Source organism: Melospiza georgiana, chromosome 11 (genome assembly GCF_028018845.1).
Source record: "Melospiza georgiana isolate bMelGeo1 chromosome 11, bMelGeo1.pri, whole genome shotgun sequence".
Lineage (NCBI taxonomy): Eukaryota > Metazoa > Chordata > Aves > Passeriformes > Passerellidae > Melospiza > Melospiza georgiana.
In genome coordinates, this window is record NC_080440.1 from 12,200,654 (window position 1) to 12,226,228 (window position 25,575).

Genomic DNA, 25,575 nt, shown 5'->3' on the forward strand with positions numbered 1-25,575 from the left:
GCTCACTGGAGACCCAGAGCAGAGGAAGAGAGGAAGCAGCACCTAATCCCTGTTATTTTGGAGGATGGCCTGCCCACTGCCCAGCTTGGTTGGCAAACACTGCAGTGAAGTGGTGACACTTCCCTTGCTGGCAGCCAGTGCTCCAAATTCCAGTAATGCCAGAAGGGATTGGTGGTGCCCATTCCAATACCTGCAGCACATTCCCTGGAGAACTGGCCTCCCTGCAAGCCTGGATCCCACTGCTTCCAGCTGTGCCATGTCCCTGGGAGCCCTTCCCGTGCTGTGCTTTGTGCTGCCTGCCCCTCAGCCTGCTCAGTTGGTTCAGCATGTCCTGGTGCCTCTGGATCTAGAGCTGCTTGGGCAGCAGGGTGCAGCAGGCTGGGAGTTCCTAGAGAAAGGAAAGAGGATATGAAAGCACCCTGTCAGCACAGGGGAAAAAATTCAAGACACTTCAAGATGTCATTTGGCCTGAACTCTTGTTACACCTCCTGCCTTTACAACTTGATTGAGGGCCAACAAATGTGTCTCTGGCTGAGGGCTGGCATGTGTGGAGGATTAAGAGGGCAGGGGGGTGATTTCCCTGCAAAAGCCACTCAGGGGACCAAGCCATCCCTCCTGCAGCATCCTCACTCAGATGCTGTTTTAGCCAAACTCCTGTGTCCCCTTCCACCACACAGCACAAGCACAAACCAAGGCTCCTGTGCTGGGACACTTGGCCAGCAGTTTGGGGGGCAGTGCTGGGCCATCAGGTATGGCTGCCTGGCAGTCCATTCCAATGGGCTTCTGGCGCCCTCCAGAAATCCCAGTCTTCCCCCCTGCTGCATCCCAGACCCTTTCACCATCCAGCCCATCCATCTCCTGGTCCTGACCGCTGCCTGGAATGGCCCAGGGAGCCTGGTCCCAGCCCTGCACAGCCCAGAGGGGCCCCAGTCATGGCCAGCACCCCACAGCTGCTGTCCCCCTGTGAGGAGGGACAGTGGCTTCTGCTGGAGCTGCTGCTTTGCCAGGATGCAGAGGCTGGCTCAGCAGAGCCTGTGTTCCCTTCAGAGAGGAGTTCAAAGCCTCCATGCTGCTTTGTGGTGGGAGATGGGAGCGAGGGCAAGGAGGAAATGGTGATTCCTGTTCCTGACTGACACAGCTGGGTTTGACCCCAGGCAGCCACAAGGGACGGAGGCATAAACACACACACACATCCACAGGCACGCTCACAGCAGCTCACTTTGCCCAGGTCCATGAAGATGCTGCTCTTCTTCTTGCTTTCACTCCTCCATTTCAACCCATCTCTGAGCCTCAAAATCTGCTCCTTCAATGTGATGTCTTTTGGAGAAGCTAAAATAGCCAAGCCTGAAGTCATCGACGCTGTGGTAAAGGTACGTTTGTTTGCCTGGATGAGACAGACACTGAGCTTTTCTAGTTTTTCTTAGATGCACAATCTTGCACTTTGCTTGTCTTTCACAGTTAAATATCAAGCAAAAAAAAAAGAGCTAATTATTTAAAGAATATCATATTCTTAAAGTAAAAATCAGCTGAACAGAACGTGTGTTGTTGAACAGAATGTATGTTGTTATTTTAGCCTTCATGGGAATATAACAGAAAAAATATTTGCTGTTTCCTTTGGAAATTGAGTTACAAAAGGAGGAAAACCTCAATGCACAGTAAAAATAATTTTCACTTTGAATCCACAAAGCTTTGTTTCGTGATACATTATTTACCTTCTTTATGTGTTAATTATTCTCAAATATTCTTGTCTAATTAAACCTATTCTCAGGACAGCAAATAGTATCTGTCAAATTTGAGTCTGGTAGAAATTTGAAAAAACAGTTTCTGTAAGCAAACCCTCACCATCCAGCTGCCTCTACAAAAGCTGAAGATAAACCCTGGTTTTAAAAAGAACCACCTTTAAGACTTGGAGCTTTGCAAATGCCCTCCAAGATGCCCCAGTGAGGGAGGACAAGGAGCCTGGCATTAGTGAGGGGTTTTGTGTGCAGAATGGCACCAAGGAGGAATGGCACCACATTGTTGGCTTGTATTCCTTTCATTGCAAACTGGCAGAGAAGAGTGGTTTGCTTGGCTTTGCATTCCCAGACCGTTCTTCCTGTGCTGTCATCACTGTGGGCAATATATACTAAATATATGTTTATATATAAATATATATACTAAATTTTAGGGTCACTTAGATAGTTGTGGGTAAGTTTCAGGGGGCACAGAGAGGGGCTTTTTTCCCTGACAAAAATCCCCCACAAGGTCTGAAGTACGATGAAACCAGGGGCAGAGGGAAGCCCTGAGAACGCTGGGCTTTGGGTGTGCTGGAGGTTCCCACGGGGAATCCCAGCAGCAGCTGCGGGAGCTGCGCTCCAGGGCAGCCCCTGGTGCTGGGAGCCCATTTCGGGCCGGGGGTTCCTCTGGGCTCCGGGGGCTGCTCCCGAGGGATCCCCGGGGACAGGGGGGCGCCCACGGTGGGGAAGGAGCGGGGCAGCGCCCGGCCCTGGTGCTGATGCTGGGACCAGGCTCAGGGAGAGGCGTTTGCTGCCCCTTCCCCTCCACGCTTCCTCCTCAGGGTCAGGTGCCGAAGTTTCCCACTAAATCTGAAACTCTCGTGCTGCCGGGTTCCCTCTCCCAGTTCCTGCTGGGCTCTGCGGCGGCTCTGAAAGCAGAAAGGCTCCGTTCCAGCCCTGCTCCCCTCCCACCACCCCAGGCTGCCGCTTCTTTCTCAGAGGACTTCCCCACGGAACCGCCTTAACCACTTCTTCTTCCTGACCCCTCCTGATGCTCCCAACCCAGGCGTGTGCAAACCTCCTCCTGCTCCTTCCCCCGGCAGGTCGTTTCCCGCTGTGACATCATGCTGCTGATGGAAATCAAGGACAGCAAGAACCGGGTTTGTCCCCTCCTGGTGGAGAAGCTCACCAGGTAGGGTGGCCGTGGGCAAATGGACAAATGTTGGGAAAGCTGCTTGGCAAAAGATCCTGTGTTCTGCTCGGTGCCACTCTGCTGGGGCAAAATCCAAGGATGTGGGCTCTGTCCCAGTGTCAGGGAGGAACCAGACTCTGGCAGTCTCATGGAGGGACAGGAGCAAAGGCAGTTCCAGACCACGGTAGAACACGTTTTTAAATCAGTATAACCAAGTTAAGTTCCATTTGCTACAGAAAAGTTCCCAAAGGAGAAAGGAAATGAGGGGAAATGCCCTCACGGGGCTGGCATCAGGCTGCAGCAGGACAGCCACCTTCCTGCAGGACTCGGAACTGCTTCAGATTAGGGATTGCTTGCCTGGACGATCCAGGCATCCAGAGGAAATAGCAGCGCTCAGCTGGATGGACACGACAGCCAGCTGAAGGAGAGACAGAGGCTGCAATGAGCAGGGAGAGGGCGCAGTGAGGAGCAAGCGACAGAGCAGGGCTCCAGCTCCTGAGAAGGGTTTAGTGTCTGCATCCACCTGCCTCTGAGGCCAGGCAGGCAATGCCCAAACCCTGGGACAGAGGCAAAATTATCTCTCTCAGCCCCTTGTGAGTGCAGAAATAAACACAGGAACATCCCTTTCCTTCCAGTCAGCGGAAGGAGCCAAAGGAGGAGTACAGGTGTGTGGCCAGCAAGAGGCTGGGAAGGAACAGCTACAAGGAGCAGTATGCCTTCATCTACAGGTGGGTGAGCCCCCTTTGCCAACAAGCCCTGGAGATGGGCTGGACATGGTGGTGGCTTTGCTGTGAGGGAGGCAGAGAGGTGCAGGCTGTGCAGGTGGGCTGGGCTGTGCTGGGTGTGGGGATCATCCATGGAGATCATCCAGCACATCCCATGGAGTCAGTGTTAGACACACCTCAGAGAGCCACGGGTGTGACAGCCCCCATCCTGTTCGTTCTGCTGCAGGCAAGACCAGGTATCAGTGAGACAAACCTACCAGTACCCTGACACCCAGCCTGGGGATGAGGATGTCTTCTCCAGAGAGCCCTTCATCATCTGGTGGGAGTCTCCCAAAACTGGTGAGGTGTTTCAGAAAGAAGTCACTGTTGCACTGTGAGCCAGCACAGCAGCCCTGGCTGGACCACGCCAGAGGCTCCAGAGCTGCATCCAGACCCCACTCTTCCTCCCAAGAGCAGCATTTTCCCTTCAGGGCTGCTGTCTCTGGGAAACCCCACAGCCCTGCTCATGCCCTGCTGGGAAAGCCTCTGCTGCTGCCATGGGCAGTGGGTTGGTGGGTGCATTCCACGGGCAGTGGGTTGGTGGGTGCATTCCCTGCTGCTGGCACAGCCTGGGAGCAGCTCCTGTGTGTGTGCTGGGTCAGGATTTGCCTGCTCTGGCGCAGCTCCTCAGGCCCAGCTCAGTGCCTGGAGGGGGTCACTGTGCAGCCACAGAGATCACCCTGGCCTACAGTCAGAAAGGGCAATAAACAGGGAGTTTCTCCCTCAGCAAAATCAATAAACAAGCTGTTTCTCCCTCAGAAAAATCCCCTTGCTGACAAGTCAGTCTCTGTTTCTTTGTGACTCATTCTCTGTCTAACCATTACATTTTTCTTGTTCCTCTGCCTTGTTTTGAAGCTGTCAGTGAGTTTGCCATTATCCCTCTGCACACCACACCAGACACAGCAGTGAGGGAGATTGATGAGCTCTATGATGTGTATTTGGATGTCAAACAGCGCTGGAAAACTGAGGTTGGTTGCCACATCTGTGTCACTAATTGGGCTTTGCTACTGAGTCACTGGCCATGTTATTCACTATGCAGAGCTGAAAACATCAAACCCATTGACAATGCACCCCAGGTTTTAAATATCTCTTTGGTGTATTCTCATTGGGTTCTCCACATTTTATACAGTAAACTTGATCACCTAATAAAACTATTATCAGCATGCCCTGATGTGCCCAGCAGAAAGGAGAAACCCCACTGCATCCATGGACCATAAAAATCCTCATGGGTCTTCTTTTGAAAAGCTGTCCTCATGATTACATTTGGAAACCCTCCTGCCTTCCAGAACTTCATCTTCATGGGGGACTTCAATGCTGGGTGCAGCTATGTTCCCCAGAAGCAGTGGAAGAACATCCGTCTGAGGACCTACTCCGAGTTCCTGTGGCTAGTTGGTGACAAAAATGACACAACCGTGAGGAACAGCACCAGATGCCCGTATGACAGGTAAAGGGCTCACTGCCAAACCACCCGCTGGCTATGACTCTATGAGAGAATATTGTATCAAGAGGTGTCAGCGACCAGCAGAGGAAACAAATGTTCATGAGGCCACCAGAAATAAAGCAGTGTCCAGGGGAAATGTGATCCAAATGCTTCCAGTCAGGAGCACAAAGCCCTGTGCAGACCAGACTGGGCAGGATTTACACAGAACAGCCACTGCTGTGGCTCAGGGGGGACAGAAGCAGCGCTTCTCATCTGCAGGGAGCCCTGCAGACCCCTGGCAGGAGGTGCTGCTGCCTTCTCCATGCCAGCTTTGCACCATGGCTTTTGCTCCTGTGTAATTTGGATTGACAAACACACAGAGGGGACGCCTCACCTTGCCCTGGACATGTGGCAGTCCTGCTGCCGCTGCAGTTCCCTCAGCAGGGACAAGAACACATCTGCTATTAGAGCCCAGAGTCCTCTTGAAGGATGAATTCCTGGGTCTGAGCAAGCCTTCACTGATACCTCAGTCATTGTCCTGTGGTTTCTGCATCCAGAGCAGGGCTGTGAAATTTGCAGCATTGTTGGGTGGGTTTAGACAGAAGTCGTTTAATGCTGGCTTCCAAGGCCAGTGCACACCAAGATATTTATGTGCACACCAAGATATTTATGTGCACACCAAGATATTCATGTGCACACCAAGATATTCATGTGCCCCACTGCCTCTGTGGCACCTACAGGAGCTGCCATCTCTGGGTGGGCAGTCCATGGGCAAGGACAAACCACACCCAGCTGTGACTCCCTCAGAGCCCCTCTCTGGCCACCAGCTCAGTGCAGTGTGGCTGCCTGGGGTCAGGCACCCCATCACAGCGCCCATTCCTTGTCCCTTTCAGGATTGTGGTCACTGGACAGAAGCTCATCCAGGCTGTGGTGCCACACTCTGCCAACATCTTTGATTTCCAGGAGGAGTTTCAGATGAGTGAGGAGCAGGTAGGCAGAGCACAGCCCTAACACGGGGCTGACACGGGAGCACAGAGCCAGCAGTGCCCGGGCAGGGCTGAGCACAGACCTGCCTGTGACACCAGGGCTCTGTGCCCATCCCTCCCAACCGGTGCAATGCCCACGGTGCCACCTCCCCACACCCAGCCAGGGCTGGCACAGAGCTCCCGAGCCCCTGTGCTGTTGTCTTGCAGGCACTGGGGGTGAGTGACCATTTCCCAGTAGAATTTGAGTTAAAGGCAAAAGGAGGCTTCCTCAACTGGCTGAGATCCAAGTTCTCAAGGAAGAGGAGACCAAAGAAGAGCCGCTCACCGAGATCATGAGCACGCTGAGTCCTCCTGCCTGCACAGAGATACACAGATGCCAACAGGTCCTGTAGAAGTCTGTATAGAAATGCTCACAGCAAGTGCAATATTTAGCAGGTAAAAAAAGCCAAATATTTTGTAAAGCTCAAATATTTTGAGTGAGAAGGCAAATTAAGCCTTCATGCTGTTTTTTCTTCATTGTATATAGAAATAAATCAGCTAGGTGCAGCACACTGTACTTACTGTACTGGTCACAAATGTAAGGAGCTACTGCAGGGCTGAAATATTTCTGTGTGCTTTACCTGCCTCACCTGAAGGGCAGGGAGCTCCACATGTCCCCATGGGCTCTGGAGCTCTGCCATTCCTCTGCAGGGGCAGAAGGATTAAAAAGGACCTTTTTGCATCATGTGTGTGTCTCTGTGTGTGTGTTTACGCTTCAGAGCTGCAGCCAGTGGACATGAGGTTGTACCTGGTGGTTTGCAATGTAGAATATTGCTGAATTTAGAGTATTTCTCAGTGAGGCATTTAAACTGGTCACAGCATCCAGGGATTTGGGAAAGACAGAAGAGACAGAGGGACAGGCAGTGAGAGCCCCTTTTCTGCACTGCCCCAAGCTGATGGTTCTCACCCCTGCCCACCTGCAGGGCAGGTGAGATGCCCAGGGGTGCCAGGTGACACTGCTGCCAACAGAGTGTCATAAAATTCACATCAAAATCTGATTTCAGCATCCTGACATGTAAGTGAACTGCATCCCTCCTCAAACAAAAAATCTCCATGGCAGCCCAAAGTCCTCTGATGAACCAGACTTCAATGATGATTATTTAATGTAATGGTGCAGCAATCTGTGTTCCCAGCTCAGCCCACAGGCAGTGTTTAGTGCAAACCAAACCCTGTCACACAGATGGCATCTGGGGAGTGGGAATAATCCAACTGTTAGTAGAGACAAATATTCATTTCCTTTCATCTGTGCACCCCAGGTTGCCTGCTGAAGGGGCAGGGAGGGCAGGTGAATGAGAGGCTTTGTGGGAGGAAAACAGTTTGGCCTTTGTGAAACCGACTGCTCAGGGAGAAGAATTTGAGGAAAGAAACTAAATTAAGAGAAAATTATCCCAGGAGGTTGTGTGCAAGGCAGACAACAAATCCTCCAACTTTTAGTAGCAATTAAACTTGAAATGATACAGCATTTCATATGCTCCCTCACACTGCAGTCAACACAAAGGAAAAAGCCTGATTTAGGGCAAATATTTACATTGGGATTTTTATAGAGATGCCACTGTCTGGCTGACATCAGTGATGGTTCATGTGAAGGCTGAAATGAGTCTGAGTCTCTGGCCTCACATCTTGCTTCTATGTAAGCACTCCTGGCTTTCAGAAAGGAGTAGTGCACAGAGAAAGAAATCACCCTCCAGAACAGCAATAATAGACACATTCAGTCATGAAAAATACATAATTACAACTAAGTTTTACAGGGAATACTTGTCCTTACTTGCAATATTTGGCATAGCCCTTTATCCACCACTTGAGGATAGGAGATGTGGCAGAGAGAGCCTGGGCAGTGCAGGCAGTGGCTGCTGGTCCAGAGCAGTGTGCTGGGATTGAGGGAATTCTCTTCACTGTGGTTTCATGGAGCTGTGTCTTGGGTTTGTGCTGAAAACTGTGCTGATAACACACAGATGGTTTTGGTGCTGCCGTGCAGCACTTGCACAGAGTCAAGGCACTTTCTGTCTCACCCCAGCAGTGAGTTGGATGGGGATGCACGAGAAATTGGGAGGAAATGGAGCCAAGCAGCACTGACTCAGGGGATACCCCACACCAAATGGAGTCCTGCTCAGCACTCAAACCTTGGGGAGAAGAAAGGTTCATCTTGCAGAGATGCTGAGCTTCTGACCAGCAGAGAGACATCCTAATGCATAAATGATGCTCCTCCATGGAGAGCTGGGACACAGTTTTGTGGGATTCACAGCAGAGGGCATCTGCACTCACATTGTACATTTGACAGAGGCTGGGAGGTGTCCCAAACTCCCACTGTCAGCACAGTCTGTCTCTCGAGATATTCATTAGACAACATTATAATTCCATCCTAAAATATTTAACAGTTCATGTTGTCTCTAGATTTCCTCCCCTGGGGATCATTGCCCAGCTGCCCCAACTGCAAAGGGGTTTAAGTTGTTCCAGCCCGCAGGAGCCTCAGTATATTCTGCAGCCAGAACAAAGTTTCTCTTTTTGATGAATAAGGCTTCTTGAGCTTTATTTATGATCAAACAGAAGGTTTTCACTGGGAATCCAAAATTCCTGGAGAGACTTTGTCTCATGCAAGCCAGACCTCAGATCGTGGCTGGGAGAGAAACAAAGAGGCTCTTCAGAAGTGGAAAAGTGTTTCCTCCCCAGCAGCCCTGTTCACAGAGAGCACAGAGCAGAGCGGGCTCAGCTGAACTAAAAGGGCTAAAACCCCCAATCCCTCAGGCTGGGGTCCTTGGGAAGCCCTTCTCCAGTGCATGGTACTGGAGGCATCCCCACTGCCCTGCAGAGACCCCTCCCCAGCCTACAGGAGGTGTCTCTGCTCCTCACCCCACCGAAACCCACACGAGGGAGGATTTTACTGCCCTGGCGGTGTAAACCTCTTGCAGGGAAACCCGCAGGAGCCCACAGCAGCAACCCAAAGCAGGAGTGCCTCTTCTCTACAGCCTAAACCATCTCTGCTGGACGGGTTTGTCTACCTGCACCTTGGCCTGCAGAGGGCTCCTGTTCTCCTCCTGCCTTGGCGCTGCTCCCCACAGCCCTGACACTCTCTGCCTGCCCACAGGGTGAGAGTCCCTTTGGCCCAGAGCTCTGCCCAGCTCCTCTTGCCTCTTCTGAGCCACTGGCAGCAATGAGGACACAGGAGAGCTGGTACAGAGCCCCACAGGGACCCATCTGGCCTCTTCTTTCAGGGCCTGTACCTAATATCCAACCCAAACCTCCCCTGGTGCATCCTGAGGCTGTTTGCTCATCCATCCCCCACCTGGCTACACTCTCCTGTCAGGTGTTGTAGAGTGATAAGGTCCCTCCTGAGCCTCCTTGGCTCTAGGCTAAACAACCTCACCTGCCCCAGCTACTCCTCATAAAACTGTGCCCCAGACCAGATGACCACATGTGCAGATGTTTGGCCGTACAGATGTGCAGCAAACAACTGAGCTGCAGTCCCCAGAAGGGCTGTGTTGTGCTGGTGGCACTGACAGCAAAATCAAAGGCAGGAAAATGACAGAGGCTCCCAATGTGATGGCACCAGCTGGTCCCAGCTCGGTGTTCCAGGCTCCCTCAGCCTCTGCAGGAATTGTGAGGAGCACTCGTGCCCCAGGCTGGAGCTGGCCTCTCCCTGACAGAGCATGGAACAGGAGCACGAGTGGAGCAGGAGCTTCCTGGGGCTCGAGTGCTCCTGTGGCTCTCTGGGGGAGCCTCTCTCAGCCCCCTGCAGCCCAGGCTCAGTGGTCCTGCCGGGGCTTCTCTCTGCCAAGCAAGCCTGGGAGATGGGGACAGGGAGCTGAGGGCAGCACTCACCTTTCTCCTGCCTCTAGTAAAAGAAAAACAGTTTCAGAAACCACTTTCCCCCCTCCACCTATGATGGCAAAAGCCCCTGCGAGCTCCCCCATCCCCGTGCCGGGTAACGCGGTTCCCGTCCCGCAGGGCCCCCGGCGCAGCCGGGCACACGCGGCTCTATCGGGGCCCCTCTGCCGGCATCGCTGCACGGCCCAGCCCGCGGGGATCCCGGAATCCACAGCCAGACCCTCAGCCCGGCCAGCAAACCCAGCCGCAGAAAGGAAAGGGAATTTCACCTCCCCATGGATCCGCATTACCCCGTGCTCTGCACACAGACATCTCCATTCGCTGCAGGCAGCCCGCGGCCGAGCCCAAGGAGTCCATGGGCTCACCGTGTTTCTATAGGAATTCTGCATTAAAAAGGGAACATTTTGTTGGCTTGAGGTCTGGTGATTCGTTGCCCACGGTTATTTAACCAGGAAGGATGCTGTGCTGAGCCCCACGAGGTGGCAGCAGCTCCCAGGACCAGGGCACATCCACCCCTGGGGCCCCTGGGTGTCCCTGCCATGCCCGCAGCAGGAGCACAAGGACAGCCGGCTTGGGCCACAGTGGCCACGGCCTTTCCTGCCTGTCCAACCCCAGGGATGTCTTCTAGTGACTGTGCTCCTGCTCTTTGGGGGCTTGTGCCTGGTTTTGGGAAAGATGTGAGGCTGTTCTGGCCCCAGTGCCACCAACCCCTTTTCCAGTGCCAGGGGAAACTGCAATCAATTTGGATCAGAGGCTCTTTCTGCAACCACAGAATGACAGAGTATCCTGAGTTGAAAGTTGATACTCTTGACCCACAAAAATCATTGAATGCAACTCCTGACCCTGCCCACAAAACCCCCAAAATTCACATCACGTGCCTGAGAACGCTGTCCAAAGGTTTGTGAACTCTGACAGGCTTGGGGCCGTGACCACTTGCCTGGGGAGCCTTTTCCTGTGCTCATCCACCCTCTGCGTGAAAAAACTTTTCCTAATGTCCAACCTTGACCTCCCTGAGCTGGATTTAGCTCACATTCCTCTCCATCATCCTGACAGGTCAGGGACACAACCTCTGCACTCTCACCTGGTAGAAAAACACAAGTGCCCTTTCTCTGCAGGCTGTTTTCCAGCCTGTGTGAAAAACAAGGTTAAATACTTTGTGTGTAATTTTAAATATAGAGTCTCAGCTGTCACTGTTTGCAGGGGCAATTTTCTGGTAGAGAGAAGACAGATTTATAAGAATTAATTTCCATATTGGCAAAGTAACAAAAAACCTTCCCTGAAAAGCTCTGCAAATGCTGGCATTGAGATATGAAGGCTTTCTGTGCCTCTCTGTTGGAAGGAGAACCTGACCCCAGCCATTCTTGGGGAAGCCAGATGCAAAATCCCACCCCCCAAACAAAACACCCGAGCTGGACATCACTGTCAGAAGGAAATATCCACCCTGGCAAGGCCAGCTCCTCCATGGGGCCCAAAGGACCCAGCCTTCCAACTCAGCAGGGATGTAAATATTTGCAGTACCAAGGTCTTGCAGAAAGGCAGCTCAGCACAGGAAAGAGCTGTCAAACATACCTCTAGGTCCTGCTAGATCATATTTTCCTACTAATTTTTTTTTAATCATATATACTAGCCTTTCATTCATGTAATTTAAAAAATGTGCTTTAAATCTCAGTCAAATTAACAGCGACAGGAGCTATAAATCCAACCTGATTTAGTGACAATATTTCTTCTAAGCATGCAATATAAATTCACAACTATGAAAATTAACTCCGAAAGTCTGAGAAATTCTGAAAAGCCATTTAAAAACCTTTTCTCAGGAGGCCCTGGGGAAACAGCCCCACACAAGAGGGGGGCCTGGCAGCAGGGCTGTTTTGATAACCTTCAGCGAAAGGGACCTGAGAATATTAACCATTACTGAAGGCTGTGGAGGAAAAAAATGCTGCAACTCTCTCTGCTGTTTTTCCAGCTCGGATGGAGCTGTGAAGATGTGGCACCTGGGATAAGAACATCTCTGTTACTGTAAACAAGCAAAAATTACTTTTAAACCAAACATTTGTTTAGAGGAGTTTGATGCTGAAATGTTCAGGTACCCAGTGGGTTTGGTCAGTCCCAGCAAGGCTGGGTGCTCCAGTGCATGTTCTGCTGACAGCAGCAAATTCCAAATACTCCCTTCTGCTGCTCTGGATGTGGACATGCAATAAATAAGGAAAAAAGGTAAGAAAAAGAAGCTGGCACAAAGCACAGATAAACACCTGGGGATGCTGCCAGCAGCTTTGCAAGGCCCCATTCCTTGTGTGCCAGGGCTGTCCCTGACCTGGCAGAGGACAATGGGGCAACCAGTTTCATTTGGCTCATGGGAGAGCATGGCACAGCCAGCTGTCATAATAACAAATGGTTTGGAAAGTCTTTGCTCAAACAAATAAAAAACACTGTGCAAAAAGCATTGTGCCATTCCCTGAATTAAGTTTCATGCAACTCCTTCCCAGTTTCTGTCAAGCAATGTCTGTAACCACTTTGGATAGGCTTTTCCATGTGATTTATACTTAGTTTGTTCCCTTCTTTTTCAGGTGAAAAAAGTGCATTGTCTGCACTGCAAGTACATTTCAATGTGGAGTGAAAAATTAGTTAGAAAAAAAAAATCAAATAAATTTAAAACAAATAAATGCAGAAGCTGTAAGTAAGTAGAGAAAAAAAAAAGTTTCTGGATTAGAAATGTCACAATCTCACTTTCAACAGACAATTAGAAGGAAAAGTAATTAAAGGGTTTGCATAATCTTACCAAACCCAGAGCCCTGCTAAGCAACAGCCCTAGCACTCACATTGTGCATACACCCAGCTGGTATCAGAGCAGGTCAGGGCTTTTTGGGGGTGAAGGGAGATCCAGCTTGGACACACAAAGTGCCCTGCACAGGCTCAGGCCTGGAGACTGACCACTGCAGCAACTTGGACAAAAATAAATTAAGTATACTGGAACATCTTTACACATATATATATATATATACACACACACACACACATATATATAATTATTCAAGAATTAATTATATAAAGATTAAAAGATTAATTATGTAAATATTAAATAATTTGAATTATTAAATAAATGGAATTGTTTAAATAATTTAATATTAAATATTTAAAGGTTAAAGTTATTAAAATAATTTAAATGCATGTATTTAATTTATTAGAGATAATAATAAATAAGTAATAAACTCACAGCTGCACAAGGCAAAATGCAATTGTCAGTATTGCATGCAACACCCCAGTACATGAGGTATGGCCATGCTGGCTGCAGAGATGGCCATCAGAAACAGAGCCAAGGCCATGGACAGCCAGAGGGGTCTGAAGAGGGAACTCCAGACAGCTCCAACAGCTCCCCAAAGGAAAGGAGAGGCCAGTGAGCAACCATGAGATGCCAGGGTATGGCAGGAACAAGCACAGCCTGGGTCAGGGATGGCTGCAGGGCAGACTGGAGCTGCAGGATGAGGAGGACAGGCTGAGTGTAGGGGTTGTGAGGAGCTCCAGGCCATCACCTCCAAAGCCCTTTCTCCAGGTCACTGAGATGTACAAACACATCCCACCAGCAGCAGGCAGGGGCTGGAATGCTCTGGAGTCACCATCCCATGGCAGCTGCTGTGCTGCAGGGACCTACCTTCCACCAAAACAGCCAGTGAGCCTCCCAGATGTGCCACGGGTGCCACATGGGTGCCATGTGGCAGTGCCCTGCCCTGGGTCACTGCAGCAGCAGGCAGGGCTCCAGCTGGCCACCAGGGCACTGCCATATCCAGTGCAGGGCTCACAGGACAGCTCAGGCCAGTTAAGGAAGGATGAAGTTCCAAGTGGGACTCACAGGTACTAAGTGGCCAAATCCTACTGCAAACCATCAAGAGAGAGACTAAAAACAAAGGAGGAATATAAACAATGAAGAAGGAAAAAAAAAAAAAAAAAAAGAATTTAAGGACAACCAAATTGATAGAAAAAGCACTTGCACACCTAAAGGCAAGAACCTCCTATAGTGAAGGAAGCGCATCTTGTAGCATTGCAAGTGTGCCCAGCAGGAGGCACTGGGACACCAGTAACATGGACACAACACCCCAGCCTGCCAGGGTAGCCACTGCACTTAGAAACCTTTGTCAAGGTGCCAAAAGCAGATCATAAAGTCCCCCAAAGGACGGATCTGTGCCCAACACAGCCACTCCTCAGCTGGCAGAGCTGCTGGAGGTAGCTGAATGTTGTTGTCCAAAATCAACCCTACCAAGAACCTCTTCTCATCACCACCACTGGGTGCTTACTGTCCCTAGTAAGGTCATTTTTGCAGCCACTCCACAGCTGTCAGTGCCCAGGCCAGGCAGAGTTGGTCACTTGAAGCAGAGCTCAGCTTTTACTGGAGGTAACCCCAGCCACAGCAGCAACCAGGGTCCATCAGCTTCACACACAACTCCTGCTAATGTCAGCCAGTGTCATCAAACCAAGACAGTCAAGAGAAGGCCAGACAAGCACAGGGTGGACTGGGACACAGGAGTTATGCAGGTGAGATGCTCTCAAGGTCTACCCACACCAACAGCTATATCCAGGCTTGTTTTGTTTAAAACATTGAATAGGAGGCTCACGCTGACATACCTACCACACGGCTAATGAGTTAACTATAATAAGGAAACAATCTGATAAGCCTGGGGCAGGAAAGTCCTTGGCAGCCACTGCATCTCAGGTTTCACAGGGGCTTTCAGCAGGAGAGTGTTTGGGAAAACATCTGCTGGTTTCCATGGCTGTGCCTGGAGGTGCTGGCCCCAGGTGCAGGGAGACACCTTCTGCAAACAACCCCAGGGATCCCAGGGAATTACAGTCCAGACAGCAGCTCCAGGGACACAGCACTGCCCCGTGCCTGGGTCTGCACAGGGCAAACCAGCACAGCTGTGTAATGCTCCAGACACACTGTGCCCACTGCTACTTGCACATTTGCACATGGCTTAAACTTCTGCCAATTTGTTTTCAGGAAAAAGAAAGGTTTCAGGGGAAAAAAGTTAATGCTGTTGAGGTTCTGCCCAAGTTTTCATGGCTACCTGCACAGCCCATAGGCTATTTGGTCTGCCTGAAGCTGCCGTGTGGTGTATTTCAGTCTGAACTTTACTGACTACATATGAAAAGAATCAGATGTTGTTTTTAACATGCACATTTTAATGAAGCAAACATTTCTATTTAATAAGTTATAAGATACAATTTTACAAATCCTGCATTTTATTCCAGTTTATTTTGTTTTTACTTTCTAGTTTACAATGTAGTGAGCATTTCACATTAAGGCACTAAAAAAGCACAGTAAAAAAACCCCAACCTTCCTTTTTTTGCCAATAACTGTGCTGGAGAGCAGTACATCCACATGTAATTACAGAACCGTAAGCATGAACTTCTCCCAAGGGACAGTGACATATCAACAGGTTTTCAACAAATCCTACCTTCTCCAAACTGCAGAGTTTGAGCTCATCAGGAGAGTTTACTAAAGCCCCAGCAGCTGGCAGCAATTCAGATATGCAGCTGGGAAGTAGTATGGAGTAATCCGGGACAAACAGACAAGTTACAAGGAAGTTTCCACTCCCTAACCCTCAGCAGCAACGCCTGTTGCAGCACAAAGGGGGTTTCAAGAAAGGTGAGTTTGCTTCAGGCATATCCTTGGACTGAGATACAATAAAACACCTTGCACCAAAGAGGGGTTTGTTCATTGATATTGCTATTACTGGTATTGCTATTACTGGTAACCTCACAGACCCACCCTGTGTCCCACTGCAGATGCGGGTCCCATTCCCAGGATGGCTCCTTTGCCTCATCTCAGACATTGGCCTGGCCTGCAGCCTCCAGAGAAACCAGTGGTCATCTTCTCAACACACCTTGGTGCTCTGGACTGCAGTGACTCGGGGCCACACAGGTGACAGCCATGCCTGGCTTGGCAAGTTCAGGGGCTTTACTTAACCCAGCCAACCCAGGGTTTGTTCTTAAATCACAAAGTTTCTGGGGGGGGCAGGGGGGGGTTACCTGTAAAGTTGAAGAAACATCACCAGCATCCCAAGCTCATTAAAAACCGCATTACAAGCATTATGGCCAAAAAGCTATCTGTCTCTAGAGTTACAAAGCGTTAACATAGAGAGGCTGAAAGCTTACAGGAAGTAATTTTCAATCTGCTTTTGGTTTGCTATAAAAGATGAACTTTTTCTAAATGTAAACCATTGGCAAAGCATTTTCAGAAACATTTTAAATTTGAGTGGTAAAGCTACTTATAATAGCTTTTTATAATGTTAAGCGTTAAAATTGATCAAGTATACAAAGGCACCTACTATAGTACCAGTTTTACCTCATTTCTTTACAGAAAAGAATTTGAACTGGGGACAGCCCAAGTCATATTCCATAACTAAAATGCAAAGTCTCCAGTCAAATAAAATCAGTAGTTAAGATACCCAATTACAAAGACAAATTCCAGTTTTCAATTAACATCTAAAGTCTTTAACATCCGCAAGGGAAATTAGTGTCTAGTCATCCACATGATTCTCCAAACATTAACAGTGACCCGGACAGAACTACAAAGGTACAATTTGAGGAGATATTAAATAAATTGACATTAGGTTGGTAAGTAGGATAGAAGTGAAATGCTTGTAAAAAACAGTTAGAATTTATGTCTGACTATTGAAATGTGAGCTGTGTGCATCTAGAGGCTGCATTTTGCAACACGGCCGCACCCCGTACAGCTCTGCACGTGAGCTGCGAACGCAGAGAGCGCCGGCAGCGCGGTGCCTACGGAACCGTGACATGGAAGGGACTGCCAGGAATGTGCTCGTCACCCCACTTCACTGCCAGGACATAGTCCCCCCTTTCCTTGACAACATAAGTGACGTTGTACTGATGGCTGCCCAAATGCTTGATGGACACCTCTTCACATGGTATTGTAGGTCCGTGGACGCCAACTAAGAGCATGTTGGAACCTGTAGCAAAACAACAACTGTTAGTGTCCTTGAGCTGAAACAAGGCAGCGTGGTTCTATCATAACATATCAGCTCTGGAACACGTGGATTTTATTATTTTAATTCACAGAGTGGTAGCTGAGCCATACCTCAGATTGATTTGGTGTAAGAAGGAATTTTATATTAAAAAACTTTCAATCTCATGGAGGTGAGGGTTTATCTGTGCTATTTGCCAGACCTGACAGGTTACCACTAAGTAGAGCACAGGAGCCATCAACGCTGCCTGTGAAAACAAGCTGGTATTGCTTTACAAGTACTTCATCAGAAGTTAATAGCAGGGGCCAGTGGACACAGCTGGCCTGTAATCCACCCACCACAGAGCTCCCAGACAGTGATGATGAGCATCAAAAGGTAACAGGAACACCGTGCATTACATGCTACAATGCACCACAGGGGTTGCTTAAGTTCAGCAACCTGTTTGTTCTCATGCCATAATCCTGTGGTTCTTTCAGGTGCACCTGGCTCACACTAAGCCATTGGAGAGGAACTTTATGGACTCTGTATTAGGACTGACAGGGTGAGCACAGTACAGTATTTAGCATTTTTCTTTAGTACCAGATCATTACCTCAAGCTCTGAATTTTAACTTTGCAAGTTGGTTTAGAGAAAAAAACCGCTCAGCTAAACCACCAATCCTGAACACCCATCTAGTTCCTGTATCCATACCTGCTTTGCTGCAGTCCACAGAGAAGGAGCTTTTCTGACCCACAAAAGCCTTTGAGAGTCCTGCTCCCCGGGAAACCACTTTGCTGGCATCCGAGGTGGATTTGGGAATGGCGCTGTAGCAAGTTTCAGTCGATGACCTTGTCACTGACTCTACCAGGATGGAAGAGGTTTCGTTGGCACTGCCTGGACTAACCAGTCGCTGCCCTGGAAACAGAAAAGGTTTCTAACATTCAGATTTGCCCCATCTGAAAGGCATTCAGGAGGTTTCAAAACCCTCCTAATGACTAGCATGCATTCTGCATCCAAAATGCATTTTTGGAGAGGAGCAATTTCCTACTTGGGTTTTTAAGCTGACATCTTCCAGCACTGCTGGCAACAATCCCATCCCAGAGCCCTCAAGTGGCTAAAGGACCACAGGAACTTCAGGATTCATTAAGCAAAGCGGGTTGCTTAAGAAGAGTTAATTGTGCTCCAATCACCAAATGCCAAAAATGGCTTGAGTTGGCAGAAAAGCAGGTGCAATTTTGCAATAACCCATTTTGAAAGCAGAGCGTGTCCCAGCCTGGGGGAGCGCAGTCCTTGCCACCCTCTCCCGAGAACATCACCACGCTATGGGCACCACAAGAGGGTTTCACAAGCTCAGGGGGAGGAGTAGAGATGAGCTTCAGCCTGTGCTTAAACACAGTGCTGGAGAGAGAACAAGCCTCCTAAACCAGCCTTCCTGACTTCACCTAGGAGCCTCCCAGGCATTACTGACCTCTGGCTAGGTGATACCTGCACCAAATGAGACCAAGAGAGGCAACACATGCTACAGGTGAGCAGGTTTCAGGATTGAGGGTGGGGGGGAATGGGTAAATAAGTCATTTTTCCCTGAGACCCATGCAAGACCCTAGCATCAGATCAGGACTTAATATTACCCCAGAAAGCTGTTTTATGGCCCACCACTGAGTCAAGCTGCCAAGCTCTGTGACTACCTTTTGTAGCTGCTTCTGAGAACCCTCATCTAGGCTTTGGAGGTGATGGGGAGAAATGCTTTGCTTCTCATGGTTTTGGGCATCTAGACTACAATACCACACTATCTCGGGAGGATTTTTTGCTGAATGACATGACCTACTTCAGGCACAGAGTAAATACTAGTTAGCTTTTTACCTGTAACCTTTGCCTTGAAAGGGCTGCCCACTATGTGGTTAGGTCCACCATATTTAACTCCAATTAAATAGTTTCCTGGAGCCATGGGTGTGTACATGACTTTGTAACCTTCTGGAGTTTCCTGGCAGTCCATTTTCACCTTTGATGGCCCTTCAATTGTAACAGAGAGGGTACCTGGACCAGCCTTGGTCGTGTTAATGAAAAACTCCGACTGCAGTCCTAGAAAGACGTAGCACAGTGAGACACACTCTTCCTCACACCCGATGTTACACACGCAGCCTCAGGCATTAAACACGGGGTAATTCAGCACAAGATCAGTCTCCCAGGGCATCAGGCAGGGAGGGACACCACATCCACCCCAGCAGCCTTGCTCAGGCCAGCCCCAAATGGAGCTCTGCACCCCTGGCAGCCTCCCCAGCTTCATCCTGGCTCCCTCTTCCAGTTAGGTTATGTGACTGTGTGGGAGAAGGGGTCATGACAGCCCTTCAGGACTCAAATGGAAGTAATTTGGTATCAAAAAACTGGCTTAGAGAGAATACAAGAGCTTTTCTGCTGGGCATCAGAGTCCACACCCACACAGCTCCAGCATGGCTAAGTTTGAGAGCTCAGAGCTGTCTCGCTGCCTGGACTGCAAATCAGCAGTGAAGAGCCCACAAGAAAGCAGGAAGGACAAGGGGCAGGAGATGGCCTGGAGGAGATGTGTGTTTGAACTGCTCGGCAACAGCACTCCAAGCAGTTTGTGGAAACAAAAGCTTGTTTAATTACAGCATCTGGTTAACACAGCTGAATTATTGCTGCTAATACTAAGCCAATGACACAATGCCAGCAACACAAGAAAAAATTAAGTAAGGCTTTCAGCCCCCAAATAATTTACTGTCAGACTCTGGCCTCAAATATTTATGATCTTTGGGCTGTTGCATGAGACACTGTTGAGGAGGAATAAAGTGCTCAGGCACACTCAAAACCAGGATGGCCATGGGAAAGTTTACTGCTGCTGCGATGGAAGCACGAAGACGTGGGAATAAACTCAGGAGAAGTTTCTAGCCTCCCCACAAAAGAGGCTGCTGTGTCGCAATGCTGGAAGAGCCCAGCTCCCACAGAGGATTATGCCATTTTCCAGAGCTCCAGCAGCCCATCCCCCTGGCACCACCAGCCTGGGAGGCCAGGCATCAGCCTGCAATGCCCTGCTCAACTGGAGAGAAGTTAATTCTCAAAGCCAGCAAGCTTCCCAGCTTCTCACTAAGAGCTCTTGCTCGGAGGCACTGCTCTGAGCTGTGCCCCAGATGAAGGCTTGCATTGTTGGAGGCTGCAGACGCTCAGCCCTCCCAGGGGGATGGTTCAGGTGCTCAGCCACTGAAACCCCTACACTGGGTCATTGTTCTGAAATGCTGCTCAGCAGCTCCCAGGGCACTGTGCTTTTGGCAGTGGCCAGGATTCAACAACGGGGCACAGAGCAGCTTTGCTGAAATTAAACAGTCTATTTAGATTAAAAACAGCCCCAAGCACCTTTATAGATGAAGAAATATTCCCCTGTCCCTGATGCATCACTGGCTGGTATTAATGAGTGCTTTTGTTTCCACCTATTAAAGGAGCTCAGGCTACATCTTTATTTTATAGAGTGTATCTACATGTTTCCAAAACCAACTGCTTGGTTCCTCCAGAACAGCAGAAGCTTTGACTGAATAACTGCAGTTTTGTTTTTTTTTTTTTTTTTCACAGGGAGAAAAAAGGTATGAGATGGAATCCACAGGAGACAGCAGTGGATAGGACAAAATGATCTAGCTATTCCCTTACACTACAAAAGGAGAAAAAATAATCATTTTACTCTGCTATTTACCTGTGTGTGTGGCCTGAGCAAGAACACAAATAAATCAAAGTGCATATCCTGGAATGCTTTCGTACTTACTAAGGCCACAAATCATAAAACAGAAAAAACAAACCCTAAACCCTACATTCTTGAGTTGAGAACTATCAGATGAGGCAGCCACAGCAGACAACAAGGTGCCAGATTTCCAAGAAGAGACTGTTCATGCTGCATCTGGAGCATGAATAGCACACTACCAACAGAACAACCCACCTTCTCCCTAGGGTTTACATATCCTACTGCATTTCACTTGAGATTTCTCAGAGGTGCAAGCACCAAAGGGAAGCTAACAGGGACGGTAACAGCCTCATACCCAATTAACACTAGTTAAACAAGATTCCTTCATCTCTAGACATCCAACTCAGGCATCATGTTCATGTGTGGAAGGGAGCCAGAGCATCTCTGGAGCTCGAGGGACCACCGACGTGGAGCTAAGCTAACCAGCAGAGCAGTAGCCTAGCTGCTAACCAGCAGTTCAGTGAACGCGTGTTGCAGTGGCTGATTTACAAAAGTTTTAAGTTTGTTAAGGCTCAGTATAGGCTGCAGACTTGTGAGTGATGGTTATAAGACATGAGGAGCATGCTAGAAAGCAAAATTAGCCTGCACTCAGGGCAGCAGAGAATGTGGGTTAGTTCAGCTGCCGTAGCAGGTGAAGTCATGTAAAAGTACACCTAGAAACGGGTTCTGTACACCCCCAAGGGCAGGGCCAGCAGTGTGCAGGAGAAGGGTTACCCGTGGTGCCGCTCTCCAGGCCGGATCCGTAGGCCGTGACGAGGGCGGGGTTGCCCGCCTGGCCGGGCTCGCCCACGCGCACCTTGAACGGGCTGCCCACCACGTGGCTGCCGTTGAACTTGACATCGATGGAGTGCACGCCGTTCTCGTGCGGGATGAACCGAACCGCGTACTTATCTGCAACACGGACAGAGGGGCTCTGCTGACAAACCATCCCACCAAAACCACCAGTTAAACCCCACGCAGGGCTGATCAGCAATCCCAGCTTCTGAAAGCCTTTGACATATTTTGGTCCCAGTTTAAGTGAACTCAGTTAAATGAGCTGCTGAACTCGTATTTAAGCAGGAAAATGCTGTATTTCTCACAGAAGGTTTTACAGCTTGTGTTTTCACCTTGCTCTCTAGGACCTGATCTCAACTGTCATCTAGTATGAGGATTATTTGCCTCACTCATGCACTAAACATGAAAACTGAATCACAGCCCAATCTGTCGGCAGCTGAGGGAGAAGAAAAGCAGCTGGTCAGAGCAAGCCAAATCTTACCAGCGAGCTGAGTGTGCTGCTCTGACACCACACCTTTATCTAATGAAGTAATTCAGCAATTTGCTGATATTTCACATTTTTGATTGCATGTTAACTCAGAGGCGGGATTGATCTCCCCCAGCTGGACAGCTGCTGCTTGTTCATGGTACAGACCATAACTCATACAGACTTCAAGTGAAAAAGAAAAGCTCATTGCTGAAACAGGTGTTGAGCTTTCTGTAGTGTTTGCTTATAGACAGCTTCCTTGACATTTCATGTGAAGGAGTGAGTGTGAGTTAAACATAAACTATTAGTCAACGATCGAAGCATGGCTTTGAGAAATAAACTTCTTCCCTGGTTAAATTCAACAACCACATCATTTTTAATTTATTACTAATGTCACTGCACCTTCACTGGCAAGCCAAGACTTAAATACCTCTATCTTAAACAAGCTGGGGCTCAGGCAGTTTGTGGAAAAACACGGATATAACCCTGACTGAACAGCTCTTGACACCGAAGTCATTTTCCAAGTAGCATGCTCATCCTTGGGACATACTATTTGTAAGCCAAAGGAACTGAATTCCCTATGTGACAGCATGTGTGCTTTGGAGGTCATGCAATTGTTCTGATCATCACCAAGCAGTGCTCACCTGGCTCCAGCTCAGACACATGGCACTCTTCAACAGCTCCGGAGGGGCTGTGGACTTTAGCATCGATCTTGCCCTTTGCCCCGTTCAGCCTTATAGCAAAGGATGCTGGCTGATTAACTTTTAATCCAGACTCCTGAGAATGCAACAGTCAGATTATCAAACTTTCATTTCAGACAGCACAAGATTTGTGGCAGGGAAATAACCACTTCAGCATGAGGGTTTAACAAAAGGCATAAAGTTGTGAGTTGCATTAACTCTCAAATCAGACGCTCTCTCCCTCTTAGGGGGTGGCTGATTCAGGAGTCACCCACGTTGGCTAGGCTGACTTTCCCATGGTAACAGACTGTTTTTGGAAGCCAGACAACTGTGCCACATCAAAGAGAGGCAGTATACCAGTCACCCATTATCACTGAGGTCAGTCCTTGGTACTCAGGCACTTGATTTAAAGAATGCTTAAGCTATAGCTCTATTTTTCAGCCCATTCATTCATTCCAGATTCATTCACAGAAAAGCCTCTGATAATCCAAATGTCTGAAAGAGTAATACACATGTTTATGTTTGCCACGAGAGGCTGCATTTAGAACGCCACCACAAGATGTCTCAAACATAACAAAGTAATTTGAAACATGAACCAGATGTTGTGCTGTCAGGCCATTGGTGGAAGGCGAGACAGCTCCACACGTGAGCCACAGTGGTCCTCGACCAGCACAGCCCACGCAGCTATGCAGCAGCAATATCTCACTCTTAACATACTTTACCTCATTTTGTTTTCAACTAAATCCTGAAGAGGGAAATAAATGCAACTGAGTAGAACTGAGGTACAATGTATAAACAAGTCCCTGATGTGGGTTTAGTGGAGGTTGATGCTGCACAATGGACTCAGTTACAGAATACTCAGCTTTATCTGCCTCTCCAGGACTTAACTGAAGTGAGTATTCCTGTCAAAGAGTCTTTAAATGAAACACAAGGCAAACATCAATACCACAGTGACTAATTAACGCCCTTGTAACTCCTAGTTAGAAAAGATACTACCGGATCAGGCTGTCATGGTTCATTTACACAGCCGAGGTGGAGAATTCCTGCAGCCCAGGCAAACTCCTGGGGATCACAGCTGGGACATAACCAAAAAAAGCTTTAACTGAAGTACTAATCACCACTCAAGGAGGACTGAGGTACAGTATATTTAGACACAGATTCTCAGTCTCACATCCAAGCTTCTGGCTTTGGAGATTTCAGTCAGGCCTTTAATGTTACTTGTATTTTAATGCCTGTAACCACACACATACACAAATTACATGGTGAGGTTACCAGATGAGCCCAGACCAGCTACAAAGCTGTGATTCATTCTGAGGTTCACTACCTTTCATGAATCATCTGAGCTGTGACTCTGTGGTTTTGTGGCATCAGCCAGAGCTAATCTGTACCCTGACCTCATGGTGAGGCCATCTCTGTCTGCCTGGCCAGGCTGCAGTGATGTCCCAGCTATGCAGCCCTGTGCTACCTCACCCATGCAAATGCAGCTCTTCACGCACGTTCCAAATGAGGAACTTGGTACCAGCACAATCACTGGTGGTTCACCTCTAAATTTTAGTTCTCCTTGTCCTTCCCCTAGCTAATGGCATGGGAAACATGCCTTAGCTCCTCCAATGCTATTTCTGGAGCCTCTTATTCCTAATTGCCAAGTGTTATCACTTGTAACATGCTCAATTGAGCCTTCTGCCTTCAAACTCTGGCTAGCCAGAGCTACCCAGGGGCCCGCTGCCAAAAATCTCTCTGGCTGCAAGCTGAGCTTGACAAGCACCAACCAAGACAAGGCTATTACTTAGAAGAAAGGACAGCCATTTTGGTTTTGGAGAACAAGGACGAAATCAGTCTCTGTGGTAAGTTGTAGAGATGTTTCCTTATGTCTCACCTGAAGACTAGTGACAGTGAGCCTGCGAGCATCATCGGAGGGGGCGATGACAGGAACCAGGTAGGGGCTTTCAGGAATGTGCTCATCATTGAACTTGATGGACACCTCATAGTTGCCTGCAGAGAGAGGAGAGCAGTGAGTGTTTAGTTTCTTTGAAAGTCACAATCAGTGCTGTTTCCATGTGATTCGGTCTCAGTATATACCTGGCTCTTGAACTATATATGATGCACCACAAGATCCATCTTTATGGTCATCAAAGGTGATTTCTGCTTTACTTGGGCCTTCTACAGCGATAGACAGTCCTCCAGCTCCAGCTTCCCGTGTCCATATGCTGAATTCAGCTGTTGAAGCACATGAGAGCACACACAAGGGTAAGTCTGCTGCTGCTGCTGGGTTGCAGCTTCCTCCTAACAGACTGCAAAGCTCCCCAGCTGAGCATATTTGAGGAATGGTAGCTCATCCCATCATCCCAGGAGATAGTGCTTAGCAATTTCAGAGGCTCCTGTTAGCCAAAACACTGCACTGCAGACCTGCACCCAGCAGATTGTGGCGCCCACTGAGAGCAGAGGACTCACCTGGAACACCTGTCTCTGCACGCTCCAGCCCTGGGCCTCCAGCTCTCACTTTATGGGCTCCTCCCTCGCCCAGCGGCCCCACGGTGAACTGGAAGGGGCTGCCTGGCACTGGCTGCCCTTTGTATTTGACATCCACAGTGTGGACCCCCATTTCTTGTGGCACAAAGCGGACACAGTAGGTGTTTTTGTCACACTCTACAATTTCAGCATCAAAGTTTCTCCCAGAGGGACTGGTTACCTGAGCTGTCATATCAGCACAATCAATTTCTAGCAAGAGAATAAAAAAAAGCAGATTAGAAAGTGACAAAGGGTTTTGGAAGCAGGGCCCGAGCTCAAGTGATTACTCAGTACAAATAACAGAAGAGGCACACAGCTATCTGTGTGCTTCTGAGCAGAAAACCTGGCCAGCTGCAGCTTCCCAGGTGCTACAGAGGCAGATGAAGTGGCTGGATAAGTGCAGCCAGCTAAGCCTGGCCTACATGATTCACAGTTTCCAGACAGCAGTACAAACATTTAACAGCCAACATGATCTCAAAACCCTGGAGCTAAAGTGAGCTGTGCAGCCCATTCTG

The 25,575-nt window shown here is 48.9% G+C and overlaps 2 protein-coding genes across 5 annotated transcripts in view; one reads left to right on the top strand and one right to left on the bottom strand.

Annotated features, from left to right (window-relative positions):
• Nucleotides 1-1,232: 1,232 nt before the first annotated feature.
• Nucleotides 1,233-6,798, top strand: DNASE1L3 (deoxyribonuclease 1 like 3). The gene is made up of 8 exons (XM_058032113.1): nucleotides 1,233-1,370; nucleotides 2,819-2,907; nucleotides 3,543-3,635; nucleotides 3,859-3,971; nucleotides 4,527-4,639; nucleotides 4,958-5,115; nucleotides 5,985-6,081; nucleotides 6,285-6,798. Exons 1-8 carry the CDS (start codon nucleotides 1,233-1,235, stop codon nucleotides 6,411-6,413), a joined length of 930 nt encoding a protein of 309 aa, XP_057888096.1. The 3' UTR covers nucleotides 6,414-6,798.
• Nucleotides 6,799-15,086: 8,288 nt separating this feature from the next.
• Nucleotides 15,087-25,575, bottom strand: part of FLNB (filamin B) — a 70,742-nt gene continuing 60,253 nt past the window's right edge. For 3 of the 4 annotated variants that reach the window (XM_058031713.1, XM_058031712.1, XM_058031715.1), the window contains 8 exons: nucleotides 25,004-25,270; nucleotides 24,632-24,769; nucleotides 24,429-24,544; nucleotides 22,517-22,649; nucleotides 21,347-21,523; nucleotides 18,751-18,969; nucleotides 17,602-17,805; nucleotides 15,087-16,897 (listed from right to left, as the gene is read on the bottom strand). In XM_058031713.1, coding sequence (XP_057887696.1) covers nucleotides 16,710-16,897; nucleotides 17,602-17,805; nucleotides 18,751-18,969; nucleotides 21,347-21,523; nucleotides 22,517-22,649; nucleotides 24,429-24,544; nucleotides 24,632-24,769; nucleotides 25,004-25,270 — 1,442 coding nt within the window. In that variant the 3' untranslated portion in view covers nucleotides 15,087-16,709. The remainder of the gene's footprint in view (nucleotides 16,898-17,601; nucleotides 17,806-18,750; nucleotides 18,970-21,346; nucleotides 21,524-22,516; nucleotides 22,650-24,428; nucleotides 24,545-24,631; nucleotides 24,770-25,003; nucleotides 25,271-25,575) is intronic. The other variant, XM_058031714.1, reaches the window with a different exon arrangement.

What these genes read in the sequence shown, in the direction of transcription:
- DNASE1L3 (XM_058032113.1), top strand. Translation starts at nt 1,233, where the DNA reads ATGAAGATGCTGCTCTTCTTCTTGCTTTCACTCCTCCATTTCAACCCA. An exon ending in CTGGTGGAGAAGCTCACCAG is followed by an intron (nt 2,908 to 3,542) that starts GTAGGGTGGCCG and finishes CTTTCCTTCCAG; the next exon opens with TCAGCGGAAGGAGCCAAAGG. An exon ending in AACAGCGCTGGAAAACTGAG is followed by an intron (nt 4,640 to 4,957) that starts GTTGGTTGCCAC and finishes CCTGCCTTCCAG; the next exon opens with AACTTCATCTTCATGGGGGA.